At 34.5% G+C, this 27,132-nt stretch overlaps 1 protein-coding gene across 1 annotated transcript in view; it reads right to left on the bottom strand.

The window, feature by feature from the left end:
- Nucleotides 1-27,132, bottom strand: part of ADGB (androglobin) — a 243,507-nt gene that overhangs the window by 53,413 nt on the left and 162,962 nt on the right. The window contains exons 26-29 of the mRNA XM_026447399.1: nucleotides 25,288-25,475; nucleotides 18,694-18,878; nucleotides 7,107-7,306; nucleotides 2,137-2,248 (exon numbers count right to left, since the gene is read on the bottom strand). Coding sequence (XP_026303184.1) covers nucleotides 2,137-2,248; nucleotides 7,107-7,306; nucleotides 18,694-18,878; nucleotides 25,288-25,475 — 685 coding nt within the window. The remainder of the gene's footprint in view (nucleotides 1-2,136; nucleotides 2,249-7,106; nucleotides 7,307-18,693; nucleotides 18,879-25,287; nucleotides 25,476-27,132) is intronic.

The raw sequence follows: 27,132 nt of genomic DNA, 5'->3' as shown, positions 1-27,132 counted from the left end.
TTTCCCAGTATCATTTATTAAAGAGGGAATCCTTTCCCCATTTCTTATTTTGGTCAGGTTTGTCAAAGATCAGATGGTTGTAGAAGTGTGGTATTATTTCTGAGGGCTCTGTTCTGTTCCATTGGTCTATATCTCTGTTTTGGTACCAGTACCATGCTGTTTTGGTTACTATAGCCTTGCAGTATAGTTTGAAGTCAGGTAGCGTGATGCCTCCAGCTTTGTTCTTTTGGCTTAGGATTGTCTTGGCAATGCGGGGTCTTTTTTGATTCCACATGAACTTTAAAGCCGTTTTTTCCAATTCTGTGAAGAAAGTCATTGGTAGCTTAATGGGGATGGCATTGAATCTATAAATTACCTTGGGCAGTATGGCCATTTTCACAATATTGATTCTTCCTATCCATGAGCATGGTATGTTCTTCCATTTGTTTGTGTCCTCTTTTATTTCACTGAGCAGTGGTTTGTAGTTCTCCTTGAAGAGGTCCTTTACATCCCTTGTAAGTTGGATTCTTAGGTATTTTATTCTCTTTGAAGCTATTGTGAATGGGAGTTCATTCATGATTTGGCTCTCTGCCTGTTACTGGTGTATAAGAACGCTTGTGACTTTTGCACATTGATTTTGTATCCTGAGACTTTGCTGAAGTTTTTTATCAACTTAAGGAGATTTTGGGCTGAGACGATGGGGTTTTCTAAATATACAATCATGTCATCTGAAACAGGGACAATTTGACTTCTTCTTTTCCTAACTGAATACCTTTATTTCTTTCTCTTGCCTGATTTCCCTAGACAGAACTTCCAACACTATGTTGAATAGGAGTGGTAAGAGAGGGAATCCCTGTCTTGTGCCACTTTTCAAAGAGAGTGCTTCCAGTTTTTTCCCATTCAGTATGATATTGGCTGTGAGTTTGTCATAAATATACAGCCAACAGACACAGGAAAAAATGCTCATCATCACTGGCCATCAGAGAAATGCAAATCAAAACCACAACGAGATACCATCTCACACCATTTAGAATGGTAATCATTAAAAAATCAGGAAACAACAGGTGCTGGAGAGGATATGGAGAAATAGGAACACTTTTACACTGTTAGTGGGACTGTAAACTAGTTCAACCATTGTGGAAAACAGTGTGGCGATTCCTCAAGGATCTAGAACTAGAAATACCATTTGACTCAGTCATTCCATTACTGGGTATATATTCAAAGGATTATAAGTCATGCTGCTATAAAGACACATGCACACGTATGTTTATTGCGGCACTATTCACAATAGCAAAGACTTGGAATCAATCCAAATGTCTATCAGTGACAGACTGGATTAAGAAAATGTGGCACATATACACCATGGAATACTATGCAGCCATAAAAAAGGATGAGTTCGTGTCCTTTGTAGGGACATGGATACAGCTGGAAACCATCATTCTCAGCAAACTATCACAAGAACAGAAAACCAAACACCGCATGTTCTCACTCATAGGTGGGAATTGAACAATGAGAACACTTGGACACAGGAAGGGGAGCATCACACACTGGGGACTATCATGGGGAGGGAGTAGGGGGAAAGGGTTAGCATTAGGAGATATACCTAATGTAAATGATGATTTAATGGGTGCAGCACACCAACATGGCACATGTATACATATATAACAAACCTGCATGTTGTGCACATGTACCCTAAAACTTAAAGTATAATTAAAAAAAAGAAAAAAAAGAAAAATTATTCTTCTGGAATTGAAGAATATGAAATATTTTAAAAGCTTGTATGTAATGCTATATATTCTCAACAAATGTGGGCAAATATAATTTTATAAATAGAAAAATTTCTTATACATTTTTGAAATGTTCAAAAGTATAATCAATTAGTGATTTTTATTTACTAGACAAAATGTGCTTGCATTACATCTAACTACTCATATTTTTTTCCTTATAAAACAGGCGGTAAAAATATTGAAACATATAATCAAGTAACACAACAGGAAATGTTCCAGGATATTCTTCTGTGTAATAAAACATAAAATGATATAATTATAATGTGTAATAAAACATAAAATGATGTTTTCATGACTAATCAATTTATTATTAAATATTTAAATATTATTCAAATGTAAAGTGCATGTTTAAACATTTAGAGTGACATACCTTTGGCATTATTTTTCTTTAAGTCTTTCAGTGCTTGAATAAATGTCAGCTGGCTTTCAGTGAGAGGCCAACTGTTATACAACACCGAACACTGTATAATATACTTGTAATTCTGTGAAATAAAATGCAACGTTTAAAAATGATAAGAATACACATGGTATGTGCCTAATGTCATTTATTATGCTAGGTACATGATAAATGCAGAATTTTCCAGATCAGTCATAATTTAGTTAAATAATGCTGAATGTTCTCCAAAACCCTGTAACACTACAGTTTATAAAAGTTTAATAACCTCACATCGCCACCAACACCTGCCACTACCCAACTTTATAATTTTTGTGAGTGCAGTGGGTATAAAATCTCACTGTTATTGTATTTTGCATTTTTAAGATTACCATAGAGTTTGAGTATTTTTTCAAAGCTGTTGGCCTTTAGGGTTTTCTCTTCTTCGTGATCATGGCACAAAAAGTAGTCTCCTACATTATTTATTATTATTTTTATGGATTAAAATTTTATAGTTAAATGTTCACTATATCTGGAATTCAACTTTATGTATGATGTTAGCTAGTGATCTAGTTTTATTTATCTCCATGGAGATGTAATTTTCCTAGCACAACCTTCTCAATAGTCCATCTTTTCTTCATTGGTTTATGGTGTTGCCTCTATTCTATATGAAATTTTCATAAAAATATGGATCTGTTTCTATCTTACTTTCTCTTATTGCTCCATTTACCTATGTATGCATTAATTAATACTATTTTTACTGCTATATCTTTTTCTCTTTGGAAACACTAAGACACACTTTGCTCTTTTATTCCCAAGTTTCCTTAGCTATTTGTGAATTGTTATTCATTCCTATGAATTGTAAGTATCTTTAGAAAATTTTGGAAAAATACAGTGGGAATTTTGATTAGGATTGCATTGAATTTAAAGACAGATTGAGGATAACATCTCTTTATACTGATATGCCATCTCACTGAAAAGCATGAAATGCTTCTCTACTTATTCAAGCCATCTCTGTCCTTCAGTTGGTTGGACTACTTTCAGTATCCTTTATTCAAGTGTTAAGCTTTTCTATGTGGAAAACTGACATAATTTTGGTTAATTTCTGGGTATTCTGTGATTTTGTTGCTATTATTAATGGCATCATATTCTGATGTCTAATGCATAGTGCCAGTGTAGAGGGAAGCTACTGATTTTTGTAAGTTGTAGTAGCAGCACAGTATCATGATTAAGGGCATGACCTCATGAGCTAGAGCTGTCTAGGCTGAAGACCTGCTGTAGCACAAACCAGCTGTTTGGCCTTGAGCAAGTCACTTAAGCTTCCTGTCCTCCAGGTTCCTTGACTGTGAAATGCAGATAATAAGAATATTTACTTCAAGAGACTGAGGTGGGCGGGTCACCTGAGGTCAGGAGTTCAAGATCAGCCTGGCCAACATGGTAGAGAAACCGTTCGTCTAAAACAAAACAAAACAAAAAAAGATTAGCCAGGCATGGGGGCACATCCCTGTAATTCTAGCTACTCTGGAGGCTGAGACAGGAGAATCGCTTGAATGCAGGAGGTGGAGGTTGCAGTGAGCTGAGACTGCACCACTGCACTCCAGCCTGGACTATAGAGTGAGACTCCATCTCAAAAAGAAAAAAAAAAAAGGAAGAAAAGAAAAGAGTTGATAAGGAGATTTAAAGATCTATGTGTGAAGCACATAGTATCAAGTGCATAGTAAGTAATAAGTAAGTCAATACATTATTAGTTATTACTATTAATATCTTTGGCAATTTTGCTAAAATCTCTTAGTTCTAAAGTTTATTCTGTTGTTTTTTCTTGGGCATGTGATTATATTATCTGCGAATAATTCAATGATTATTTAGAATAATCTTTTAATTATTTTGTTCTTTGTATCATTGGTCTGGCTTTCCATTATCAAAATATTTCAGTATTAAATACTAACAATGATAGCAAGCATTCTTTTCTGACTCCAGTTTTAATCGGAACACACTTACACTTCCCACATTAGTACAATGGTTTTGTATATGAGATTTGGCCATTAAGTGTAAAGTTTTGGCATGTAACATTTATGATGAAGAAGTTCTCTACTATGCCTAGTTTGCTAAGAGCACATTTTAGAAATCCATAAATAGGTGTTAAACTTTAGCAGATGTTTCAGGATTATACAATCATTCTCATCTAGTCTATTACCGTAGTGACTAATACTGATAGATTTTCTAATGGTAAAAGATTTCTGAATTTCTGAGAATTCTGTTTGATTGCTTAATACACTGCTATAATTGGATATCTATTATGTTATTTGTAATTTATCACCTATGTGTATAAATAAATTTTACATTAATTTCTTAAAAAGGATTAGAAAGTTATATTTTTTGTTTTCTGTAACAAATTACTTTTTAAAAGTCTGTTGGACCTATCCTGTAAAGCCAAAAGGGCCCATGGTGTTTTGGAAAGGGAAGACTTAGAGGACTTTGAATTACCATTTCAATTTTATTATTCTTTACTGTTTTATTCAGATTTTCTGTTTTCTTGTGAATCAACTCTGCAATTTCTCCTCTCCCCCACCCTCAGGAAGTTATGTGTTTCCCCTCACCCCCAGGTTTAATTTAATTTAATTTAATTTAATTTAATTTAATTTAATTTTAGACAGAGTCTTGCTCTGTTGCCCAGACTGGAGTGCAGTGGTGCAATCTCGGCTCACTGCAACCTCTGCCTCCCAGGTTCAAGCTGTTCTCATGCCTCAGTCTCAGGAGTAGCTGGGACTACAGGCACCTGCCACCATGCCTGGCTAATTTTTTGTATTTTTAATAAAGAAAGGGTTTCTCTATCATGTTGAACAGGTTGGTCTCAAACTCCTAGTTTCAAGTGTTCTACCAGCCTCAGCCTCCTAAAGTGCTGGAATTATAGGTGTGAGCCAATGCACCTGCCACCCCCCTCACCCTTACCACCCTGTAGGTTTTTAATTTGCTAGCACAGAGCTGTTTCTAATACTCTTAATTTTTTTAACCCATTGTCTGTCGTTACACTTCCACCCTATTTTTTGTTCTGTTTTTAATTAATTTAGATCTTCTCTCTCTTTTTCTCTTTTTCTTATTTGGTTTTACTAGAAGTATGTATATTTTATTAATCTTTAAAAGTAGCTTGGGTTTTATTAATTTTTGTTTTTTATTCCACATTTCATTGATTTCTGCTCTCATCATTATTAAAATCCTTTCTTCTTTTATTTTTGAGTTACTTTTTTGTTCTTTTTTTGAATTTTGATTTCAATAGCTCAGCTCATTTGTTTTTAATCATCCCTGCTTCCTAATTAATTAATCTAAAAGCTACATTGTATTTTTATTACTAAAAATAGTGGTAGTAAACAAATACTATTTTAGATGTTGTTTACAAATTTTAATTGTTATTGAATCTTGTGTATTTCATAATTTATTTTCTAATATTCTTTTAAATGAAATAATTATTTAGTATATTTAGTATATTTTATTTAGTTTTATCATTTGTAAGATTTAAAACTCCTTGTTAATTATTGGTTTCTATTTTATTGCGTTATGTTCAGATAACATACTATATGATAGGGATAGTTTGGATTTTATTGAGGCTTCCATTTATTGTCTATCACAGGATATTTAAAAAAAATCTCATGTGCGCTAAAAAAGTATATTATCTGCTTATTGGGTAAAGTGTTCCATATAGATATCTAAATGATTAAGCTCATATTTAGATTCTTTTTCAAATTCTCACAACTACATTTACTTATTTTGTTTTTCAGCTTGAACTGTCAGTTTCCATGAGGCATGGGTTAAAATCTTCAATTATTCAAAATTTACTTATCTTTTTATCTCTGTAGTTCTAGTAGTTATTGCTTTTTATTTATTGTGTCTAGATAATTACATGCCTATATATTAGTTATGGCCACATCTACTTCATTTATTCTACCTTTTTTAAAATAATGTTTCTATATGTATCGAGATATTAAAACTATCATCAGGCCAGGCATGGTGGCTCACGCCTGTAATCCCAGCTCTTTGGGAGGCCACGACAGGTGCATCATGAGGTCAGGCGTTCAAGACCAGCCTGGCCAACATGGTAAACCCTGTCTCTACCAAAAAAACAAAAAATTAGTCAGATGTGGTGGCGGGTACCTGTAATCTCAGTTACTTAGGGAGCTGAGGCAGGAGAATAGCTTGAACCCAGGAGGCAGAGGTTGCAGTGAGCCGAGATCATGCCATTGCACTCCAACCTGGGCAATAGTGCGAGACTTCATCTCAACAAACAAACAAACAAAAAAACAACTATAATCACAGCTCTCTCTTGGTTCATATTTGTATGTTTTTCTATCATTCTATTATGAAACTTTCTGCAGTATTTTGTTTAAAATTGTCACTTTTGAACTACTTATAGTTAGATCTTATTTTTATATAACTTTAAAATTTTAGCATTTTAGTTGATTAATTTGATCTATTTGGATTTATTGTAATTTCTGTGATATTATCATTTATTTCTGGCATTTTATTTTCTTTTCTATTCCTTTAATTTAATTTAAATTTATTTTGCTTTTTGGTTTCCAATGGCTAGGTCATGACTTTATCTGCTGTTTTATAAATACATGCATAGTCCTTTATCCCTTTAATTGTAAGCACACACAAATTAAGTTTTATTAATATATGACCTTTAATATGTGACATTTATTAATATGTGACCCTCAAAGCTATATAGCCTCTTACAGCCCAACTATAATATTAGATAATTACAGGTACATTATAGAGTTCATGTACAGATTACATTTGCCATGTATTTAAAGATCTTGGCACAGAGAAACTGTTCAAGTCTCTCTTATTCTCCAATTCTGGCTATACATTGGGAGCACCACACATTATATACTGACTGTTTTTAGGGATAATATTGTTTTGTTTTATGTTAGGATTTTAGGAACAGTCCAACCGAACAATTGTTTTTAATATACCTGCGGTAGTGTGCTGGAACTGTCTTCTGTTGTGGGTGTACTGGTAGTTTCCTCCTCCAAAAGAGGTAGACCAGTGTCTTGTGTTACACTTACAGCTCTACCCTTGGGGGATTTCTGAATTCCCTGAGCAGTTTTCTTCTTAACATACACTTCTTGGTCTTTCTTGGATGCAGAATGAAATGAAAGAATGTGCTTGCTAGCTGAATAGGAGAAATACAAAGTTAAAGTTAAAATATGTGATATATATAGTTATTACTGACTACATTAGTAGATTCCTTTATAAAACACTCAAAGGAATAGGCCAATTATTTTTGTTTTAATGAGATAAAAAACAGTATGACTGGTTTATTGATCTTAAAGAAATCTACTATAATAGTATGTGACATGCACAGAACAATGTATATTCTGAGTAACCACTTATTTCTAAAAGTATATATAGCAGTTCAACAATTTCTCATTTATTTTGTACCTCCTGAATGACCCTAAGCTAACACCACACACTCTGATTTTCTCTGTGTTTAATGCCACATATATGTATTATCACACTTATAAAAGATTTTCTCTTTAATTTTCAATTTTCAGTTATTTTCTAATTAACAGATAATATAAGTACTGCTGATAGGTTTAAAAATGGAAATGTGTTGAACATTATTAATTAATTCATCAAACATGTAGTTAAAAAGCATAAATGACTGACCCAGGGATATTCTAATTCCAGCCATGACATTGGGATTATTCTCGAAAAATGATAAAAATGGACAAAATGTATAAAGCAACTGTTTTTAGCCACTGGAAAATATACAGCCCAGGACTGTGATCCTTGAGACAAGGGAAACATACAAAGTGACCTCTTGATTTCCAAAGATTTCTGCCTGCAAGCAGCTTCCCAACTGTATACAGGGAGGTACAGCCCAAAGTAGTGAACAACAGTGTTGCTAGGTTTAGGAAACAAAGATGGATGAGCGGGGCTCCTGTGACAACTAAAATTTGAGGTAGGATACCAGAAGGGAGTATATGAGCAGTAAAGGAGCTCAGAAATAGACATGGGGTCCACTTGAGTCTTTAGCTGAATTCTAAACTAACTTCATTTGTACAAACACTGAACAATACCGGGCAGACAATAACTACTGGGGGGTTGTGAGCTTAATGAAGATTCTGTTAGTTGCACAGTGTTGAGAGACATTGAAATTCTGATTTGTCAAAATGAAGGGAATTCAATGAATATGCAGAGCATTCACTGGAGACCCAAGAAAGGCTAAGCTTTTTAAGAGTAGAGCTACCCTAACACTAGAGTCATGGCAACTCTAGTACTGACTTAATAAACTCAGGACCAGGATCAAGCTGCCAATACATTAACTGCCCACGAGAACAAGATTCAACACTCTTTCAATTAAAAGACCATAATCTAGACTCTTAGCAGTGTAGCACGAACAATATACAGCACACAGTCAATATGATATATGAAGAAGCAGAAAATGTGACCATAACTTGAGAAAATAGTCAATAGAAATAGACACAAAGCTGATAAAAATGTTGGACTCATCAAACAAGGACTTTAAAAAAGCTATTTAAAATGTGCTTAAGGATTTGTGGAAAAAGATGAACATACTGAGTGAACAAATGGCGAGTATCACAGAAAAATGAAATATATGAAGAATCAAGATGAAATTCCAGATCTGACTATATCTTAAATAAAAAATATCTGGATAGACTTAAACAACATATTGTCAAATTCAGAAGAAAAGATTAGTAAACTTGAATACAAGCAATAGAAATGATTGAAATAGAACCACAGAGTGAAAAAAACATGAAAAGAGGATAAGTGATTCATGGTATGATATTGTGGGAGGTGAAATAGTGACGCCCCAAAAAAGGTGTGTCCACCCAATAACTTAGAATGTGACCTTATTTGACATAAGGGTGTTTGCAGTTCTAATTAAGAAAAAGATCCTAAGAAGACATCAACCTGGATTAGGATAAACCCTAAATCCAATGATGGGTATCCTTAAAGGACACAGAAAAATGGTAAAACACAGAGACATACAAATAAGAGGGTCATGTGAAGATGTTGGCAGAGATAGGCAGAGTTAATTTGTCTCAAGACAAAGAAAACCAGGATCCACCAAAAGCTAGAAGAAAGGAGGAAGGATTCTCTCCTAGAGCTTTCAACGGCAGTATGACCTAGATAACATGTTGATTTCAGACTTCTGCCTTCCAGAACTGTAAGAGAATGAATGTTCATTGTATTAAGCCATCCGCTTTATGTAATTTGCCGTAGCAGTCCTGGAGAATGAATACAGATATCAAATTGCATAAAGTATGTATTTTTAGTCCTAGGTAAAGCACCACTAAAAATAAAACATTTAAATGGGAAAATAGTAAAGTATATGCACAGTCTGCTGACTCACAATATAAAAGTTGCTGACAGAAATTGAAGACTAAAATTGAGGGATGTACTGTGTTCACGGACCAGAAAGCTCAGTTTTGTTAAGAAGTTAGTGCTTCCCAAGTTCAATGCAATCCAATTCCAATTAAAAGATACAATTTTGAAGAAAATGCAGTGTTGGAAGAAGAGTAGTCATTTAGATCAGTTGATCCTGAGTTCAAAAGTAGACCCATACACATGATTAAGTGACTTTTGACTAAAATGTCAAGATAATTCAATGGAGAAAATATCATCTTTCCATTACACAGTGCCAGAAAAACTGGATATCTACATGGGGGGAATAAAAATAATTTTGACTGCCTAACTTAAAACATACATAAATATTATTTCAAGATGCATCATTAAAGTAAACATGCATGCTAAGATTATAAAACTTTTAGAATAAAACATGAAAGAAAATATTCATGATCCTAGATTAGGTAAAGATTTCTTAGATAAAATACAAATAGCACTGATTTTTTTAACAACTCCAATTTTATAAAAATTAAAAGCTTTTGCTCTTCTAAAGTTGCTGTTAAGGAAGTGAAAAGACAAAGCTTAGACTAAAAGATCATATTGGCAAAGCATACATTTGATGAAGAACTTGTATACAGAAGATACAGAATATATGAACAGGTTAATAATAATAAAGATACCTCATTAAAAATGTGGGTGTGTAATGTGTGAATAAATCCTGCAATCAATAAGTTATACACATGTTCAGTAAGCACACATAAGATGCTCAACGTCATTAGTCAGAAGGGAAATGCAAATTAAACTACAAAGAAATAGTACAATATATACACTAGAATGATGGATTAAAAACATTGACAACAATAAATGTGAGAAAAAATGTGAGAAACCAGAACTTCTATACCTTGTTGGGAATGTAACATGATACAATTCATTTGATAAACTGTTTACCATTTTAAAATAAATGTATACATATGTCAAACTCTGACATATGAATTCAACTCCTGAATATTGATCCAAGCAAAATGAAAACATGAGTCCAAAAAAGGATTTGTACAAGCATGTCCTTACCAGCTTGAGGTAAGGACCATATCACCATATCAAAAAACTCTAATAAACCCGTATGCCCAAAAGGAGAATGGGTAGACAAAGTGTGGTATCTTCATACAATGGAATTAGTACCCAGAAACATAGATAGAAATAGAACAGTGTTACATGCAATAACATGGATATAACTTAAAAAAATTATGCTGAGCAAAAGAAGCCAGTGTCAAAAGATAAATACTATATGGTTCAAATTTTATGAAGTTTTAAAACAAGCAAAGCTAGTCTTTTGTGATGGAAATGTGAACAGTGATTGCCTCTTTGAGGGTGAGGAAATTGAATGAAAATGGCCTGAAGTATCTTCTGGGTAACAGAAATATTTTATATCTTGTTAGGGGTGTGGGTCACACTAAAGTATGTACTTACCAAACATTGATTTATACTTTTTGCTGTATATAAATTATACTTTAATAAAAAATTAAAAATATATGACACAAAGGTCCTGTCCTTTACTTCCTTCCATCGATCTGTTAGTCATTAATTCATAACTCATTTTTTACAAAAAAATTAGAAACACATAGGAAAAAGGGCACATTTCCCTAATGTATGAGACTCTACAAATCAACTAGAAAAAAAGAGCTAACTTCAATAAAAAAATGGGAAAGCACTTAAAAATTTGCAAAGAAGGTAATACAAAGAGAGGAAATATAACACATAAAAACATGTTCAAACCTCACTAAAGAGAAATGAAACATAAATTAATACTTTTAGCATTCAGATGACAAAAGTCAAGAAATATAACTCTATCAATCAGAGGAGTATGGATAAAGGAGGATAAATTTACACAAACTCAGTAGAGGGCAACTAGACAATGTATGAGAAAACAACAATGCATGTACCCATTCATTGACCTAGTAGTTCTACTTCTAAACATTTGTTTAATAGATATGCATGTACACATTCAGAAAATTAGATACACAGGTTATTTGTTAAAAGTCATCCTTGAATTTTAAAGATTGGGTATATCACAGATCCTTCTCTGTAGGAGCCTTATATAACCATATGAAATAAAATACAGTATTATTTCTAGTCTATAGGGCTTCCCCAAATACTCAATTATCTAGAATGTAAATTTTATGAAAAATTATAAATTTCCCAAATTACAAATTTTAAAATTACAAACTTTACAAAACATTAAAAATTACAAATTTTGTATTAACTTTATAGCGTGTTAATATAAGATTTTCTGGCTGGGCACGGTGGCTCAAGCCTGTAATCTCAGCACTTTGGGAGGCTGAGACGGGCGGATCAGGAGGTCAGGAGATCGAGACCTTCCTGGCTAACACGGTGAAACCTCATCTCTACTAAAAAATTCAAAAAACTAGAGGGGCGACGTGGCTGGCGCCTGTAGCCCCAGCTACTCGGGAGGCTGAGGCAGGAGAAGGGCGTAAACCTGGGAGGCGGAGCTTGCAGTGAGCTGAGATCCGGCCACTGCACTCCAGCTTGGGTGGCGGAGGGAGACTCCATCTCAAAAAAAAAAAAAAAAAAAAAAAAAAAAAAAAAAAAGATTTTCGTCTTGAAGAATTATAAGATATACAGATATTGTGTAAATTCCTATGATATGATACAAAACCTAAAGAAGTCTGTATTAAGTTTTGTGACTGGCTCACTTTGAACTTCTGCATCCTTGCAATGAAGTTTACCTCTCCTTTAGCACATGGTAAGAGTATTTGTGTACAGAATACTTATCAAGGTAGTGCGTCATATCCTGCAAAAACACACACACACACAGTTTTTGCATGTATTATTATTTTTGGTGGGTGTACTCCAGAAATATATACAGTAAAGGATACGTAAATGGATTTGTTTCCAAGAGAAGCCATGAAAAATGTTTATTTTTAAATTCAGTGTCTGCTTATATCACTCATAAACACAAATTAATAGCATCAATTTTAAAACAACACCCTGTTTGAAGTCTAAATGAAGAAATTATCTAATGCACAATAATAGTTCTATCAATCTGTATGGAGAAACCTTTCAATCTTTTCTGTGAAACATAGAAGAGGTCATGAAGAAATGCAAATAGCCTTTCCTTGCATGCAAATTCATTATTGTAACAATGTCAGTTTTCCTTAAATTAAGGTATCTATATATTCGAAGCAGTCAGAAGAAAAACAATGATTTCTGTGTGTTTTGAGAAAACTTGAAAAACTGTATTAAAGTTCATCTGGAAATACTAATGGTAAAATAGGAATATGTGTAAAATAAGAGCCATTATAGATGTTGGCTCTACTTTTGGATCAATTTCTGATCTCTGAACCAATTACCCTTCCGCTCAATTTTTCTGTATCTTTCTTGGCCAGAGGTAAACCTATAAAAATTGGTTTTAAACACTTATGTATGCTTCTCTTATAAATGGTAAATTTTGAATGAAACAATGATTAAACTAGATGACGAACTATAGACAGTGTTACCTGCAAGAATTTGAATCTAAACATTTCAGAGAAAATTGGTGGTGGTAATTAGCTAATTAAAGAAAAAGCATGAGGTCACAAATAGCATAGGAGAGCTGCACATATGTGCCCACTAAGGTTTTGGAATTGAGTTCCCTCTATAAACTAAACTAAAATACCAGTATAAAAAGTACCTGAGTAAAGAAAATAGCCATTTTAAAGAGTTATAAACAGCATTCCGACTGACAAAACATTATCTGATTAATGGTCTTAACATATCTAAAGAAAAAACTAGAAATGGAGTGCGGGCAAGTTTGAATGAGAAACCACAAAGGAGTGCTGAACATAAGTGCTGAAAACAACCCAGGAGATATTCAGGGGTGAAGGACAAGTGATGGCAGAAAAGATGACATGCTCCAAAGAACTGAAAGAGTACTACAGCTTTGCCCAAGCTCAACCCTACTAATATAGTACATGCATTTCCCACTTCACTGTAACTTAAACACTGCACTTGTGCCCTAATTATATCATCCCAGTGTGATATTTCTTTAATTCTCCTCCAAGTCTCACTGGAAAGGCATATCCCTCGGTTATGACTACAAGTCACACGTTGTTTCCAAGGTTAATAGGACAGGATGAAGACAGCCCTCCTTTAAGGGCTTCTATTTTTCTTTCCAAATAAAAAGCATTCTAAGGATTCTTATTCATTTAAAAGTATTTAAAACATTAACATTTAAATTTAAAGTAAAAATAAATTTTAAAAGTTTTAAATTTAAATAATTTAAAATTATTCTAAGGATCGGAAAGAAGGATCCTTACTTCTTTGTGCATCTTGCTGTCCAAGTAAGCTTCGATTTACTATTCATGGAAGGCTGGAGTTAAACTCCCTGCTAAGACCATTTGGGGTATTGTACAGTAACTAGTAATTAAAAGAACAGGAACAAAAGACTTTTCTACAAATGGATATCATATAATATATGATTTTTAAAAGAGAGATAGAGTATGTTCAAAGATCCATGCAGAATTAAACAGTTAAGGAACAGAGATAAATTCAATCTATATAAGCATTTAATAAATATATTGTTAACATATTTGTTCACTATACGTATTAATTAGAATATGTATAAAAAATTTCCAGTACAATAATTGCAAACAGAATCTACTTAAAAAAAAAAAAGAATAACACACCACAATCAACTAGGGCTTATTCTAAAATAGCAAATATTATTGAATATTGAAAATATTTATATAATTTATTAAACTATAAATCAAATTGGGAAATCCAAATTGTAAAAAACACTTGATAAAAATAAGTATGTTTTACAAGTTAAATTTTGTAAATGATACAACATATAATACAAAGAATTTTATTTAACAAATTCCCTTAATCATATTTGTTGATGAATTATGGGTAAATCATTACAGGCATTCAAAACAAATCTAGGAACAGTGGCTCACACCTGTAATCCCAGCACTTGGAGAAGCTGATGCAGGTGGATCAGTTGAGGTCAGGAGTTTGAGACCAGCATGGCCAACATAATGAAATCCTGTCTCTACCAAAATACAAAAATTAGCTGGGTGTGGTGTCACGCACCTGTAATCCCAGCTACTTGGGAGGCTAAGCCATGAGAATCACTTGAATCCAGGAGGTGGAGGTTGCAGTGATCTGAAATCACTATAGCCTGGGTGAGAGAGTGAGATTCCATCTCAAAAAAAAAAATTAAAAATCTAGGAACAAAATAATGATGAACATGTTGATGTCGAGAGGGCAGGACTATTTATTGGGGGCATTTAGAAGGGAAATATATTGGTACACACAATTACATTGAGTTATGCAATAAAATCAGAAGAAACTTGAAAGTCAGACTAGAAATATGGAAAGAATGAAATAGGGAGAAAATAATCAGAGGTATGTATATATAATATTTTACATTCTATAAATCATAATAATGAGATAATTAAAAAACACACAGAGATTTCAAAGCAGTGTTAAAATCTCGATTAAAGTCACAGCCCGAACTGTACTCCTTGTCTCCTTGGAGATGGGATTCTTACCCGATGTTAGTGATCAAAACCAAAAACTGATTTAGGAAACAATACTCAGAAGTAGAGCGACATGTAGCAAGGTCTATCTTGCAGAAAGCTCTGGGGAGAATGATAGGAAGGATTTGTTTTATAGACTGAGTGCCTCCAGTCAAGTTAGTGTAAATAATAAAACCTTCAGTGGTACCCTTTTTCCCACTAGCTAGGAGCAGTTCCTGGATAAAACGCTGGACTGAGAAAAGACAGAGACTCACACTATTGAAGCCTGTGTAAGATGATGGCATATCAAAGCATTTGCAGTGACCTGTTGCTCAGCTCATACTCCCTAACTTGCCAGTAGTTGTTAAGGAGAGAGGGACAGGGAGTCAAGAGTTAGTGTTACCACTAAAATCTGTATTTCTCTGGAATGCCCACTTACATAACAACAACAACAACAACAAAAATACAGATATTAGGTAGAAAAGGGATATAAAGATTTTTACATATAGAAAAATGACAGTTATTTCTAGTAATTTGCTTGTACGTTTAATTAAAATAAACACTATTGGGAAAAGGAGTTCAGGAAGGGTGCTGATTATGAAATAGCTTAGGAAAAGTTCAAATAGAAGATGCAATCAATTAAAAAATACAATGTGATGGAAGAATTCAAAAAAAGCATATGCATCAAAATAAATGTAAATGGACTGCATTCCCCCATTTTAGAGATTAGAATCTTGCATTTTATATTAATCTGTCCTCACAGTGCTAAAAATAACTGCCCAACTAGGTAATTTATAAAGGAAAGAGGTTTAATTGACACACAGTTCCGCATTCCTGAAGAGACCTCAGAGAACTCACAATCATGGCAGAAGGGGAAGGGGAAGCAAACACATCCTTTTTTATACGGTGACAGGAGAGAGAAGTGCAGAGCGAAGGGGGAAAAAAATCCCTCATAAAACCATCAGATTTTGTGAGAACTCACTTACTATCATGAAAATACCATGGTCTAATCACCTCCCATGAGGTCCCTCTCCCAACATGCGGAGATTACAATTTGGATTATAAATCAAGACGAGATTTGGGCGGGGCACAAAGCCAGTCCATATACCATTGTGTAGAAAAAATATCCATTTACAGGAGAAAGACTGACAGCAAAAACATGTAGAGGATAGAAAACTAAACAAATGAACAGCATCAACAGGCAAATAATAACAAAAGGAAGAATAACAAAAGGAAGAATCAGTGATAAGAAATCTTGTTAAAGTTAAGAGAAGGTTGCTTTATGTTTATTTTAAAAATACAATACATAAAAAATATAAAGCAAATATGAAACTTATACAACTAGCAACATGGCATATAAATATATAAAACTAAACATATTAGAGTTAGAGATGTTATTACACTTTTAAAAATAAAAATAGAAGATCTTAATACACATCACTAACAAATTTACACACCAATTAGGTAAAATATAAATGATAATCTTGGCATTTTAAATATCGTAATTAGCAAGTTTGACTTTTATGAAAGTGTATGTGACATTTAGACATCAAACGACCTCCAAAATAGAGTTCTTTGTAAACCTCAGTGGGACAGTAATCAAACTTGATTTGAATCAGGAAACAGGAAAAACACCAATCAAATCCTCAAAGTAGAAAATATATCTACGCTTTCTAACTCCACAGAATTCAATTTGAAATTAACAGAAATAGGCTAAATAAAACAATTCTATTACTTAGGAATTCTAAAAATATTATAAACACTAAGGTTAAAGAAAAGGTCAAAAATAAATCATAGCTCATGGCTAACATAACACTCTACATATAAAACTTTATAGCATTCTAAGTCATAAAATTTAATAAAATATATGTAGCCAGAGTTAGAAAAATGTATAGCATTAAGTATATTTATTTAAAAACAAGATTTAAAGTATGAACTAAATTGAAACTAGCAAAGCTAGAGGAAAAGATATTTGACTAAATTTTAAAGTAGAGAAAGGGTTTTAAAAGATTAATATAAATATTAATGAAGTAGATTACAAATCTAAAAGAGCCATTGAGGCTTGAATAATAATAAATTCAATTATTTCCAAGAAAAGACCAATCGTACAGAGCAAATTCAAAAAAGTCTGATTAAGAATAACTTACAAATAAATAAAAAAGAATATATTTATACAAACCTTTTGAGAAGATATTTAAAAATGTTTAAAGAAATCTTGTATGCAAATTTATGCAGATAAATTGGAAATACTAAATGAATCTCTACTTTCACTAAAAATATAGTCTATAAAAATGAAAGGCAGTTAAAAAATAACCTTGGAAATTATTTTCTTAAATAGTAAAAAGAAAAAACAAGTCTCTCCCCCAGAAACATCAGATTTAGAAAGTTTTAGGGACAAAGCTAATAACTTTTTTTAAAAAAGAAATGAATCCCGGACAATTTAAAAGACTCCAAAATAGAAAAACTAAAAAGTTCTCAAATTAATTTCAAGACTTCATTATAATTTCAGCTTGAGAACTGGAAAAGAATAATGTACGGGTGCACACACAGAGAGGAAAAAAAACTCTCATAGAGATACAAAGTGATGATTATGATGCAGCAAACTGAGTAAAATTATATATTCTAACATAGGAGTATATTAAATCATCATGGCCAAATAGGTTTTATTCTAAGAATGCAAGAGTGATTCAAAATTAAAACTCAACTTATTAAACTCAAAGGAGTAAAATTTGATGATTTCTATAAACAACAACAAAAAATAACTAATAATGTTCCAAACTCATTCAATATTAAAATTTCTCAAGTTTCATAAGGTCTAATTATTAGAAGCCACCAAGAAAGATAATAAATGATAAATGTCACAAGTGTTCCTACTTAAGAAAAGGAAATACATCATCATCACTTATTTAACCTTGGTTTGAAGGTCACAGCCAAGGCCACAAAAAGGAAAAAAAAGTTACGATTTAAGAAAGAAGAAATATCAATGAGCAAAATAGATAAGAACCCAGTTTTGCTTAAAATCGAAATACAAAAATGGAGAATAAAGGCATAAAAGTCAAAATATTTACACTGTGTTTTGGCAAAAAAGCTAAAATATTAACTTTTTTTTTTCCTGGGTAGCATGATTATAAGGCATTTCTTGTTCCCTTGTTTGTAATTTTCTATTTTTCCAAATATTCTACATTGGTAATGTGTGACTTTTACAGAATCAAGTTACTAACATAACTAAGTAATACACCTCAGAGTAGCATTGCTAACCATTATTTTCAAATTTATTTTATTTATTTAATAACTCATTGAGAATAGTATATTGAAAGTAATAACTTTAGTTTTTGTTAATTTTAGTACATAGAATATTTTCTGAAAATAATGAGGAATTTTAAAAAGTAAAAATATTCTTTCAAAATAATAAAAATTTGACTTCTTAATAAGAAGGCTCATGTAATAGGAAAGTAAATTTTCTCCAAGGTGAAAAGTCTTTAAAATAAGCCTATATTGATTTTCAGAGCCTAATTTGACATGCAAATGCTATACTTGTAATATTTTACTGTACTATCAAATTTCACAATTTAAGTGGTTACTTGCTACTTTATTTTCATTTTTAAAGTGTCATGAAAATATAAATATCCATTTATGAATCTAACTATCTTGCTCATAAAGGCACACTTACACTGAGAGCTCAAACCTTTCTCACTCTTCAAGAAGTTAAATGCTGGGATTATAGCTTGGCCTTTTCCAGTGGAGCTCACCATAGTTTCTTCATTGTCTAGGACCTGCAGCTTGATGAATGCATCTGGCTTGGATGTGCGTACCTGTATTGTAGCAGGTTGTGGTGTTAGAACTTTAACTGAATATCTGTAAAGAAAAAAGAGTTAATATTATAAGCAAGTATGTTGGTCTTTCTCTCAAGTCAGTAAGTGAGATAGTTTGGATATATGTCCCTGCCCAAATCTCCTGTCAAATTGTGACCCTCACTGTTGGAGGCAGGGCCTGGTGAGAGGTAACAGGATCTTGCAGACACGTTTCTCACGAATAGTTAGCACCATCTACTTGGTGCCGTTCACATGACAGTGAGTGAGTTGTCATGAGATCTGGTTGTTTAAACATGTGTATCCCCCTCCCTCTTTCTCTCTCTCTTACTCCTGCTCTGGCCATGTGATGTGCCTGATCCCCCTTCCCCTTCTGCCGTGATTGGAAGCTTCCTGAGACCTCCCTAGAATCTAAGCAGATGCTAGCTTTATGCTTCCTGTACAGCCTGCAGAACTGTGAGCCAATTAAACCTCTTTTCTTCAGAAATTACCCAGTCTCAGGTATTTCTTTATAGCAATACAAGAACAGACCAGTACAGTAAGGAAAACTGTCTAATTTTCTGATATGATAACCTAAAAAGTAAAACTACTTTGTAAAGTTCACTAACATCCTGAAAATACTGGAGTTACAGACTTTGGCAAGAGATCCCAATATAGTACTGTAAAACAAAAGGAAATAGAACTTCTATGATCATCAAATCCTAGATTTAAAACATACAACTTTTTGTTTAGATGTAATAAACAGTCACTTATAAAACTTGATAGCCCTACAAAGGATATAAACAGACACTTCTCAAAAAATGACGTACATGTGGCCAAAAAACACATAAAAGATAGTGCAACATCACTGATCATTAGAGAAATGCGAATCAAAACCACAATGAGATACCATCTCATGCCAGTCAGAATGACGATTATTAAAGTCAGGAAATGATAGATGCTGGTGAGGTTGTGGAGAAATGGAAACTCTTTTACACTGTTGATGAGAACGTAAATTAGTTCAATCACTTCGGAAGATGGTGCGGTGATTCCTCAAAGATTTAGAACCAGAAATACCATTTGACCCAGCAATCCCATTACTGGGTATATACCCAGATAAATATAAAGTTATTCTATTATAAATATACATGCACGCATATGTTCACTGCAGCACTATTCACAATAGCAAAGACATGGAATTAACCTAAAATGCCATCAATGATAGATTGGATAAAAAAATGTGGTACATATGCACCATGAAATGCTATGCGGCCATACAAAGGAACAAGATCATGTCCTTTGAAGGGACACAGACGAAGCTGGAAGCCATTATCCTCAGCAAACTAATGCAGGAACAGAAAAACAAACACTGCATATTTTCACTTATAAGTGGGAGTTGAACAATGAGAACACATGGACACAGGGAGAGGAACAACACTTACTAGGGCCTGTTTGGGGAGGTTGAGGGTGGGAGAGCATCAGGGAAAAGAGCTGATGCATGCTAAGCTTAATACCTAGGTGTTGGGTTGACAGGTGCAGCAAACCACTGTGGCACATGTTTACCTATGTAACAAACCTGCACATCTTGCACAGGTACACCGGAACTTAATAAAAATAAATAAGCAAATACAAAACTTGATAGCCCTAAAAGCCACCAAACCTCTTAATAGATCTGCAAACTACTGCCACGTCTACCCTCTCTATTACACAAAAAGCACCCCGGCAGAAGCCTTTGGAGCTTCACTAATAATAGCATTTTCTGTGATTCACAAAAATACAGAGAAATTAAAGTAGTAGCCACAACCTCCACCTTCACCCCTCACCAGTAGTTTGGAAACCTCTTGCAAAAAGACTGGAAACATGCAGTATAATTCATTCTTTCCAACACCCCTTTTAATGCAATTAAAGAGTTGGCTTTTCGTTCTCATTTTAGGTGATTCCTCACAAATGCTCAGGATTCGATCAACTTTTAATTTCTCTAGAAATTTGCTTTTCTGAGTATCATGTCTCTCATATATATGACGATACTAAAAGACGACACTGTTTTCTCTCTATATATATGAAAAAGGTTGCACAGGCTGGAGTGCAGTGGTGCAATCATGGCTCACTGCACCTCGAACTCCTGGGCTTAAATGATATTTCTCCCTCAGACTCCAATATAGCTGGGACTACGGGTATGCACCACCATGCTCAGCTAAATTTTTCTTTTCTGTAGAGACAGGATCTCACTATATTACCCAGGCTGTTCTTGAACTCCTGGGCTCAAGCAATCCTCCTTCCTCAGCCTTGTAAAGTACTGGGATTACGGGCATGAGCCACTACGCCTGGCCCCTCTCCTGTATCTTAAAAAGACCCCACTCTTTATTCCTCCTTGAAATTAGCTTGTGTATAAGTACAGTTCTCTCCTATCTTTAAGACAGATTAAAACAAAGCAAAAACACAAACCAACGCAACTTTCAGCCCACCTTGCAGTCCAGCCTCTACTGCATTGCCAACTTCCCAGCTCAGCACCTAAAGAGAGTTGTCTGCCTCCACTCTTCTCATCTTACCATCTTCCACTTGCTTACTCCATCACCAATACTGGTGCTATGGTTTGGCTCTGTGTCTCCACTCAAATCTCATGTTGAATTATGATAATCAGTGTTGGAGGAGCAGCCTGGTGGAAGGTGATTGGATCATGGGGACAGAAATCCCCCTTGCTGTCCTCATCATAGTGAGTGAGTTCTCATGAATCTGGGTGTTTGAAAGTGTACAGCACTTTCTTTCTCTCTCTCTCTCTCTCTCCTGCTTTGCCATGTGAAGATTGTTCCTGCTTCCTTTTCGTCTTCTGCCATGATTGTAAGATTCCTGAGGCTTCCCCAGCCATGCCTCCTATACATACTGTAGAACTGTGAATCAATTAAACCTCTTTTCTCCATAAATTACCGAGTCTCAGGTATGTCTTTATAGCAGTGTGAGAATGGACTAACACACCAGGTGCTAAACCTACTCTTGCCAAGGTTTCAAGGAGTTTGTCACCATCCTATAGAAACTTTGGTTCTCTTCTTCTTTTACCTCTCAGGAGAACTTGATGGTGTTCTCTGGACCCGGATTTCCTCCTCCTTTAAAAACTCTTCCCCTACGAGTACAGCAACTTTTATACTTTCCCTCCTATTTGGGGGCTGCTTTGCTTCCATTGACAGACATTCCCACAAACATCAGAGAGTCTTCATGTTCTGTCCTGGGTCTGATTCTCATTTTACAAACTTTCCTGGGCACTTTCAGGAACAGTAACAGAATCATGACTCCCAAATCAATATCTACAGTGGAAATACCTATGCAGTATCACTTGGCTATTTCACTAGACCACCACATTTAAAAACTGAAAAGGAATCAGTTGTCTTCCTATGGCCCACCTTGCAAGTGAGCTTCTCCCCTCTAAGTAAATGACATCATCCAAACATTTCCCAAGTCAAACTCTAGAACTCCAGCAAGGCTGTCAATTTTACCTCAATATTTGAAAATCCTTTTTCTTCTCTCCAGATTCCCTGTCACTAATGGGTTGAATTAGTGTCCCCTCCTACCACCAAAGATCTGTTGGAGTTCTAACCCCCAGTGCTTCACAATGTCACCTAGTTGGAGATAGGGTCTTTTGCAGAGAATCAAGTTAAAATTAAGTCATTAGAGTGGGCTCTACTCCAGTATGATTGGCGTCCTCATTAAAAAGGGGGAAATTTAGGACTGAGCACTGTGGCTCGTGCCTGTAAACCCAGCACTTTTGGGAGACCAAGGCAGGAGGATTGCTTGAGGCCAAGAGTTTGAGACCAGCCTGGTCAACATAGCAAGACTCTGTCTCTACAAAAACATTAAAAAAATAATTAACTGGGCATGGTGGCATATGCCCATAGTACCAGCTATGGTGAGGTGAGAGGATTGCCTGAGGCAGGAGTTAGAGTTTTCAAAGAGTCATGATTGTACCACTGAACTCTAGCTGGGCAACAAAGCAAGATTGTCTCTAAAAAAAAAAGGGAAATTTGGAAACAGAGGCATACAGGGGAAAACATCACGTGAAGATGATGGCAGAGATAGATGTGATGCTTCTAAAAGCTAAGGATAACCAAAGATTACCAGCAAACTACAAGAAGCCAGGCAAAAGTCATGAAACAGGTTGTCTCCCACAGCCTCAGTTGGAACCAATCTTGCTGACTCTTTGATCTCACACTTCTGTTAATAGTTTCCACAGCTCTGCAACAATGCATGTCTATTGCTGAAGCCACCCACCCAGCATGTGGACTTTTGTTACGGCAGAGTCCTCGCAGGTCAATATGCTGCCCTACTTCAAGACTACCATAATCTCACTCCTGGGTTATTGCAAGGCTTTTACCTGGTTTCCCCCCTCCGGTTGTGCTCCCCTTTCATTCATTCAACACACTGCTGCCTTGAGTGAAGTTTCTTTTTTTCATATTCCATGTCTTTTATGATTAAATATAATTTAAAAATAATAAAGTTCTAACATCTTTTCTGTTATATAATTAACGGGCTGGGAGAAGTTGCTCACATCTGCAATCTCAGGACTTTGGGAGGCCAAGGCAGGTGGATCACTTGAGGCCAGGAATTTGAAACTAGCCTGGACAACATGGTAAGACCCAATCTCTACAAAAAATACAAAAATTAACAAGGCTTAGTGGAATGCACCTGTAATCCCAGCTACTTGGGAGGCTGAGGCATGAGAATCACTTGAACCCCAGAGGCAGAGGTTGCAATGAGCCAAGATCATGCCGCTGTACTATGGTCTGGGTGACAGAGTGAGATTCTGTCTCAAAAAAAGATATATATATATATATAATGTACTTTTTAAAATTCATGCTATGCAGACATAATTTTTAATACAAATCTGATAATGTAATCTTTCTTAAAATCCTTTAAAGAGTCCCCTTGTTCCTAATGTAAAAATCCATACTTCTTGTCCAGTGAGGCTCTTCTCAGAAAGCCTTTGCTAACATTCTGGTCTTACTTCTTACTATAGCATGCTGAAACCCAACTCCGCAAACAAAAAACAATGTCTTGAGTTTCCAGAAAAGGTTGTATATCCTTTAATTTATGAACTTTCACTTGTGCTACCTAAGCAGCTCCCTGTTCACCTTCCTCAACACTCAGCTTGATGACTTTAACCCAGCTTCTGGGACTCATTTAGGTAGTAGGTTAAATGTCACTTTTTAGTCTATTAGGGGTCCTGCCATGTGATATGATGGCTTCCTATCACAGTAGTTAAAATATTTTATCACAATTGCTATTTTTAGTTATTGGTATGTTTCTTTCCTTCTTGAGAATGCACATAATTTCCAAATTTTCTGTGCAGAGAAGTGTATATTAAAATGAGAAGATAAGTATTCCAACAACATGTTGAATAACAACACGTTGTTAATGGAGGCCAATTATGTATCAGACACTGTGTTAGGTCCTATATTGGAAATAAATGATTCTTGCCTTCAATCAATGTTGATTCTCATAGTGGCCAATGTGAAGTTAACTAGATAGAATTTGATATGTCACAGTCTCAGAGAGAACAAAGGACTATAGGAACATGACGAGAGCCAACTAATTATATTTGAAGGTTTAATCACAAAGAATTTTACTACTGAAAATTATCATTAAAGGTGATGAATTTTTTTTTAAGTGGAGAGGTGGTGACAGGACACATGAGACAAGAGGAAAGGCTTGGGCAAAATAAAATTTCTGGGCATATATATCAGGAGGTGGTCGTTAGTTCCGTCAGGAGAGTGCACTGTGTTAGACATCTGTTCAAGAATGCTAAATAACATGCTATGTGCTTCGGAGTTGATCTGTAGCCAATGGAACGTTATCAAAGGTTTTAAAGCAGGCAAATCACATGTTTAAATATGTGTGGTTGAAAGGCAATGACTGTGATAGTAAAGGATGAGTATGTGAATGGATATGGAGAGAGAGAAAAAACTGATTAAATGAAGAAAAGGGAATAAAATAGAGTCATGGATTCCAGAAACAAAACAATTCTATAAACCGAAGGTAATGAGGGCTGAACATAGTGCAGGGACATTGAAGACTGATTAACGAAAGACAGTGAAATCTATGATTAGGCTATTTAAGGAGAACACTGCACATAGGTGAGCATGAAAAGAAGACTGAGTTGGTTGATAAAGAAACCCCCACAAAATACTAGCCAGAGATGGAGCAGAAGAGGAAGAAAGTAGTAAGAGGAAGCCATGTCATGAAGAATCTTTAATCAAAGTCAAGTAGAATGAAGACTAAGGAAATCTCACTACTATTATATGCAGCCATGCAGGCTTAATCTTACATAACACCCACATAATCACATTACACTCAATTAATTGTTTCCAAAAAGAATATAAAATTTGAAGTTCAAAACCGACTCAAGATTTTACTGCAGAATTTATTTTTATCCTAAAATATTAATATTTTTTGAAAAACGCCTTTCCCCTTCTGTCATATACTTGTACCTGAATAAAATTTTCTTATCATTGGGTACGTAGTAACCTCGGATTTCCTTTATAGCAAAGGTATTGCATGGAGCGTCTCGAGACAGGCATGGCAGTGGAGCAGAAGAACCAATGAGACGCAGTTTCCATCGTGAGGCTCCTACGTACGTGTCACCTGTAAATGCTTCTGCCACGAAAGTGTATCCCTTCTATAAGAAACATACATTACACAGAAATGAGTTACATTATTAGTCTGTCAAATGTACAATATCTAACAGTACTAAATATCTTATTATTATGATATTATCTATAGGTCCCAAGATCTCTTAATGAACATAGAGCCACTAGGATTATGTTTGGAATTTCTCTTAGAAAGCACTATCCTACAAAGTTTTCAGGAAAACATAAACTGATATTTTCCTTTGTTTGGTTCCTTAACTATAAAATAAAGTGCTTAACCACAATAGATGATTACTATGTCCTCTTCTAATGCCTCCCACGGCAAATTCTTATCATTGCCCCATCCCAGAGTAGCCCAAAAGCTTCTTACTTGATTTTCCTGTCTTCCAGATCCATCTTTCTGGAATACTGAAGTAAGAAAGGCAGAAGAGTTCAAAGAAATGTATTCTGTTGATATAACAGGTAAAACTATAAAATTAATAGCTGATTTGCTTCCACAGAACCCAGATGTGTGATTGAGGATGAGCTCTTTAGATAGCAGAAAAGGGGAAGCTCAAGAGCCTGGGGATGGCTTACTTTATGATGGGGAAGAGCTTGGTTTAGCATAATTGGATAGCTGGCTAAGAAGTCAGTGAATCAAAAGCATGATATCATAACAGATGTAAATGTTCAAAGTAATTCTGAGATTATAATTCCAGATGCCTCTAATAAAGAATAAAAAGATAGATTTGTCTTCCAGCTGTACTCTGTCCACAGATAGCTCTCTGGTAGGTTTAGATTTCCAGAATTAAAAATTTTATATATATATGCCAGAATGAATTTTTAAACAGTTTCATATGCATCTAGAAATATTAGCTGGAATTCCAATCCCTATAATGAGATGAGAATTGCAACACCAACAAGGACTTTATGACATTATGTTTGGGGCAAGTAAAAAAAAAAGTATAATAAAGCATTTTAACTTGCAAAGTGTAATGCACATATGTGTTGATTTTTTAATTATTATTTGAGTTTATTGTACTAATGAATTAAAGAGGCAAAGCAAAATTATTCTGTTTTTGCTTCGACTCAGAATAATTACAAAGGAAAAAGTTATGAAATGGTGGGATAGATATTAGTAGTGAAAATCCAAAGCTAAATCAGTGATAGGATTACAAGACAGAACTTGGCTATGCTAAATGGATTCAGTAGTAAAAGAGTTATATAATTGAGTACTGAGTATTGAGGGATCCTATAGACTAGTATTCTGAATTACAGTGTATGGTCTTGAGTATTTATGAAAAAAATAAGTAAACAATTCTGATTTTTCAAACTTAAGAAGAATATATACTCTGCAAACCATAGACTAGTAAGTTTAATAATAGTGTTTATCAAAGGTCTGCCGTAGCTCATAGAAAGGATGTCTCATGTGAACCTCAAAGAAAAAACCTATTCTTAAAAGCAACATGAGTTTATTGGGAACAAAAACTTATTTACTTTTTTCATAAGATTAGAAGACACAACATCAGGTAAAAGTTGCAGATATGGGGTTTATGAATTTCATGCAGGCATATGTCAAGGCCTCTGGTGAATTTCATATGGGCCAAGATGCCTCTTGATGATCCTGCTGGGCAGAATTAGCCACAAAATTTCCACTTAAGATTGCTAGTTATATAACTGCTCAATAGTGTTTTAGACATTGTCTAA

The sequence above is a fragment of the Piliocolobus tephrosceles genome, chromosome 5 (assembly GCF_002776525.5).
Source record: "Piliocolobus tephrosceles isolate RC106 chromosome 5, ASM277652v3, whole genome shotgun sequence".
Lineage (NCBI taxonomy): Eukaryota > Metazoa > Chordata > Mammalia > Primates > Cercopithecidae > Piliocolobus > Piliocolobus tephrosceles.
The sequence above is the reverse complement of the archived record's forward strand: the minus strand, read 5'-3'. Positions and strand labels throughout refer to the sequence as shown.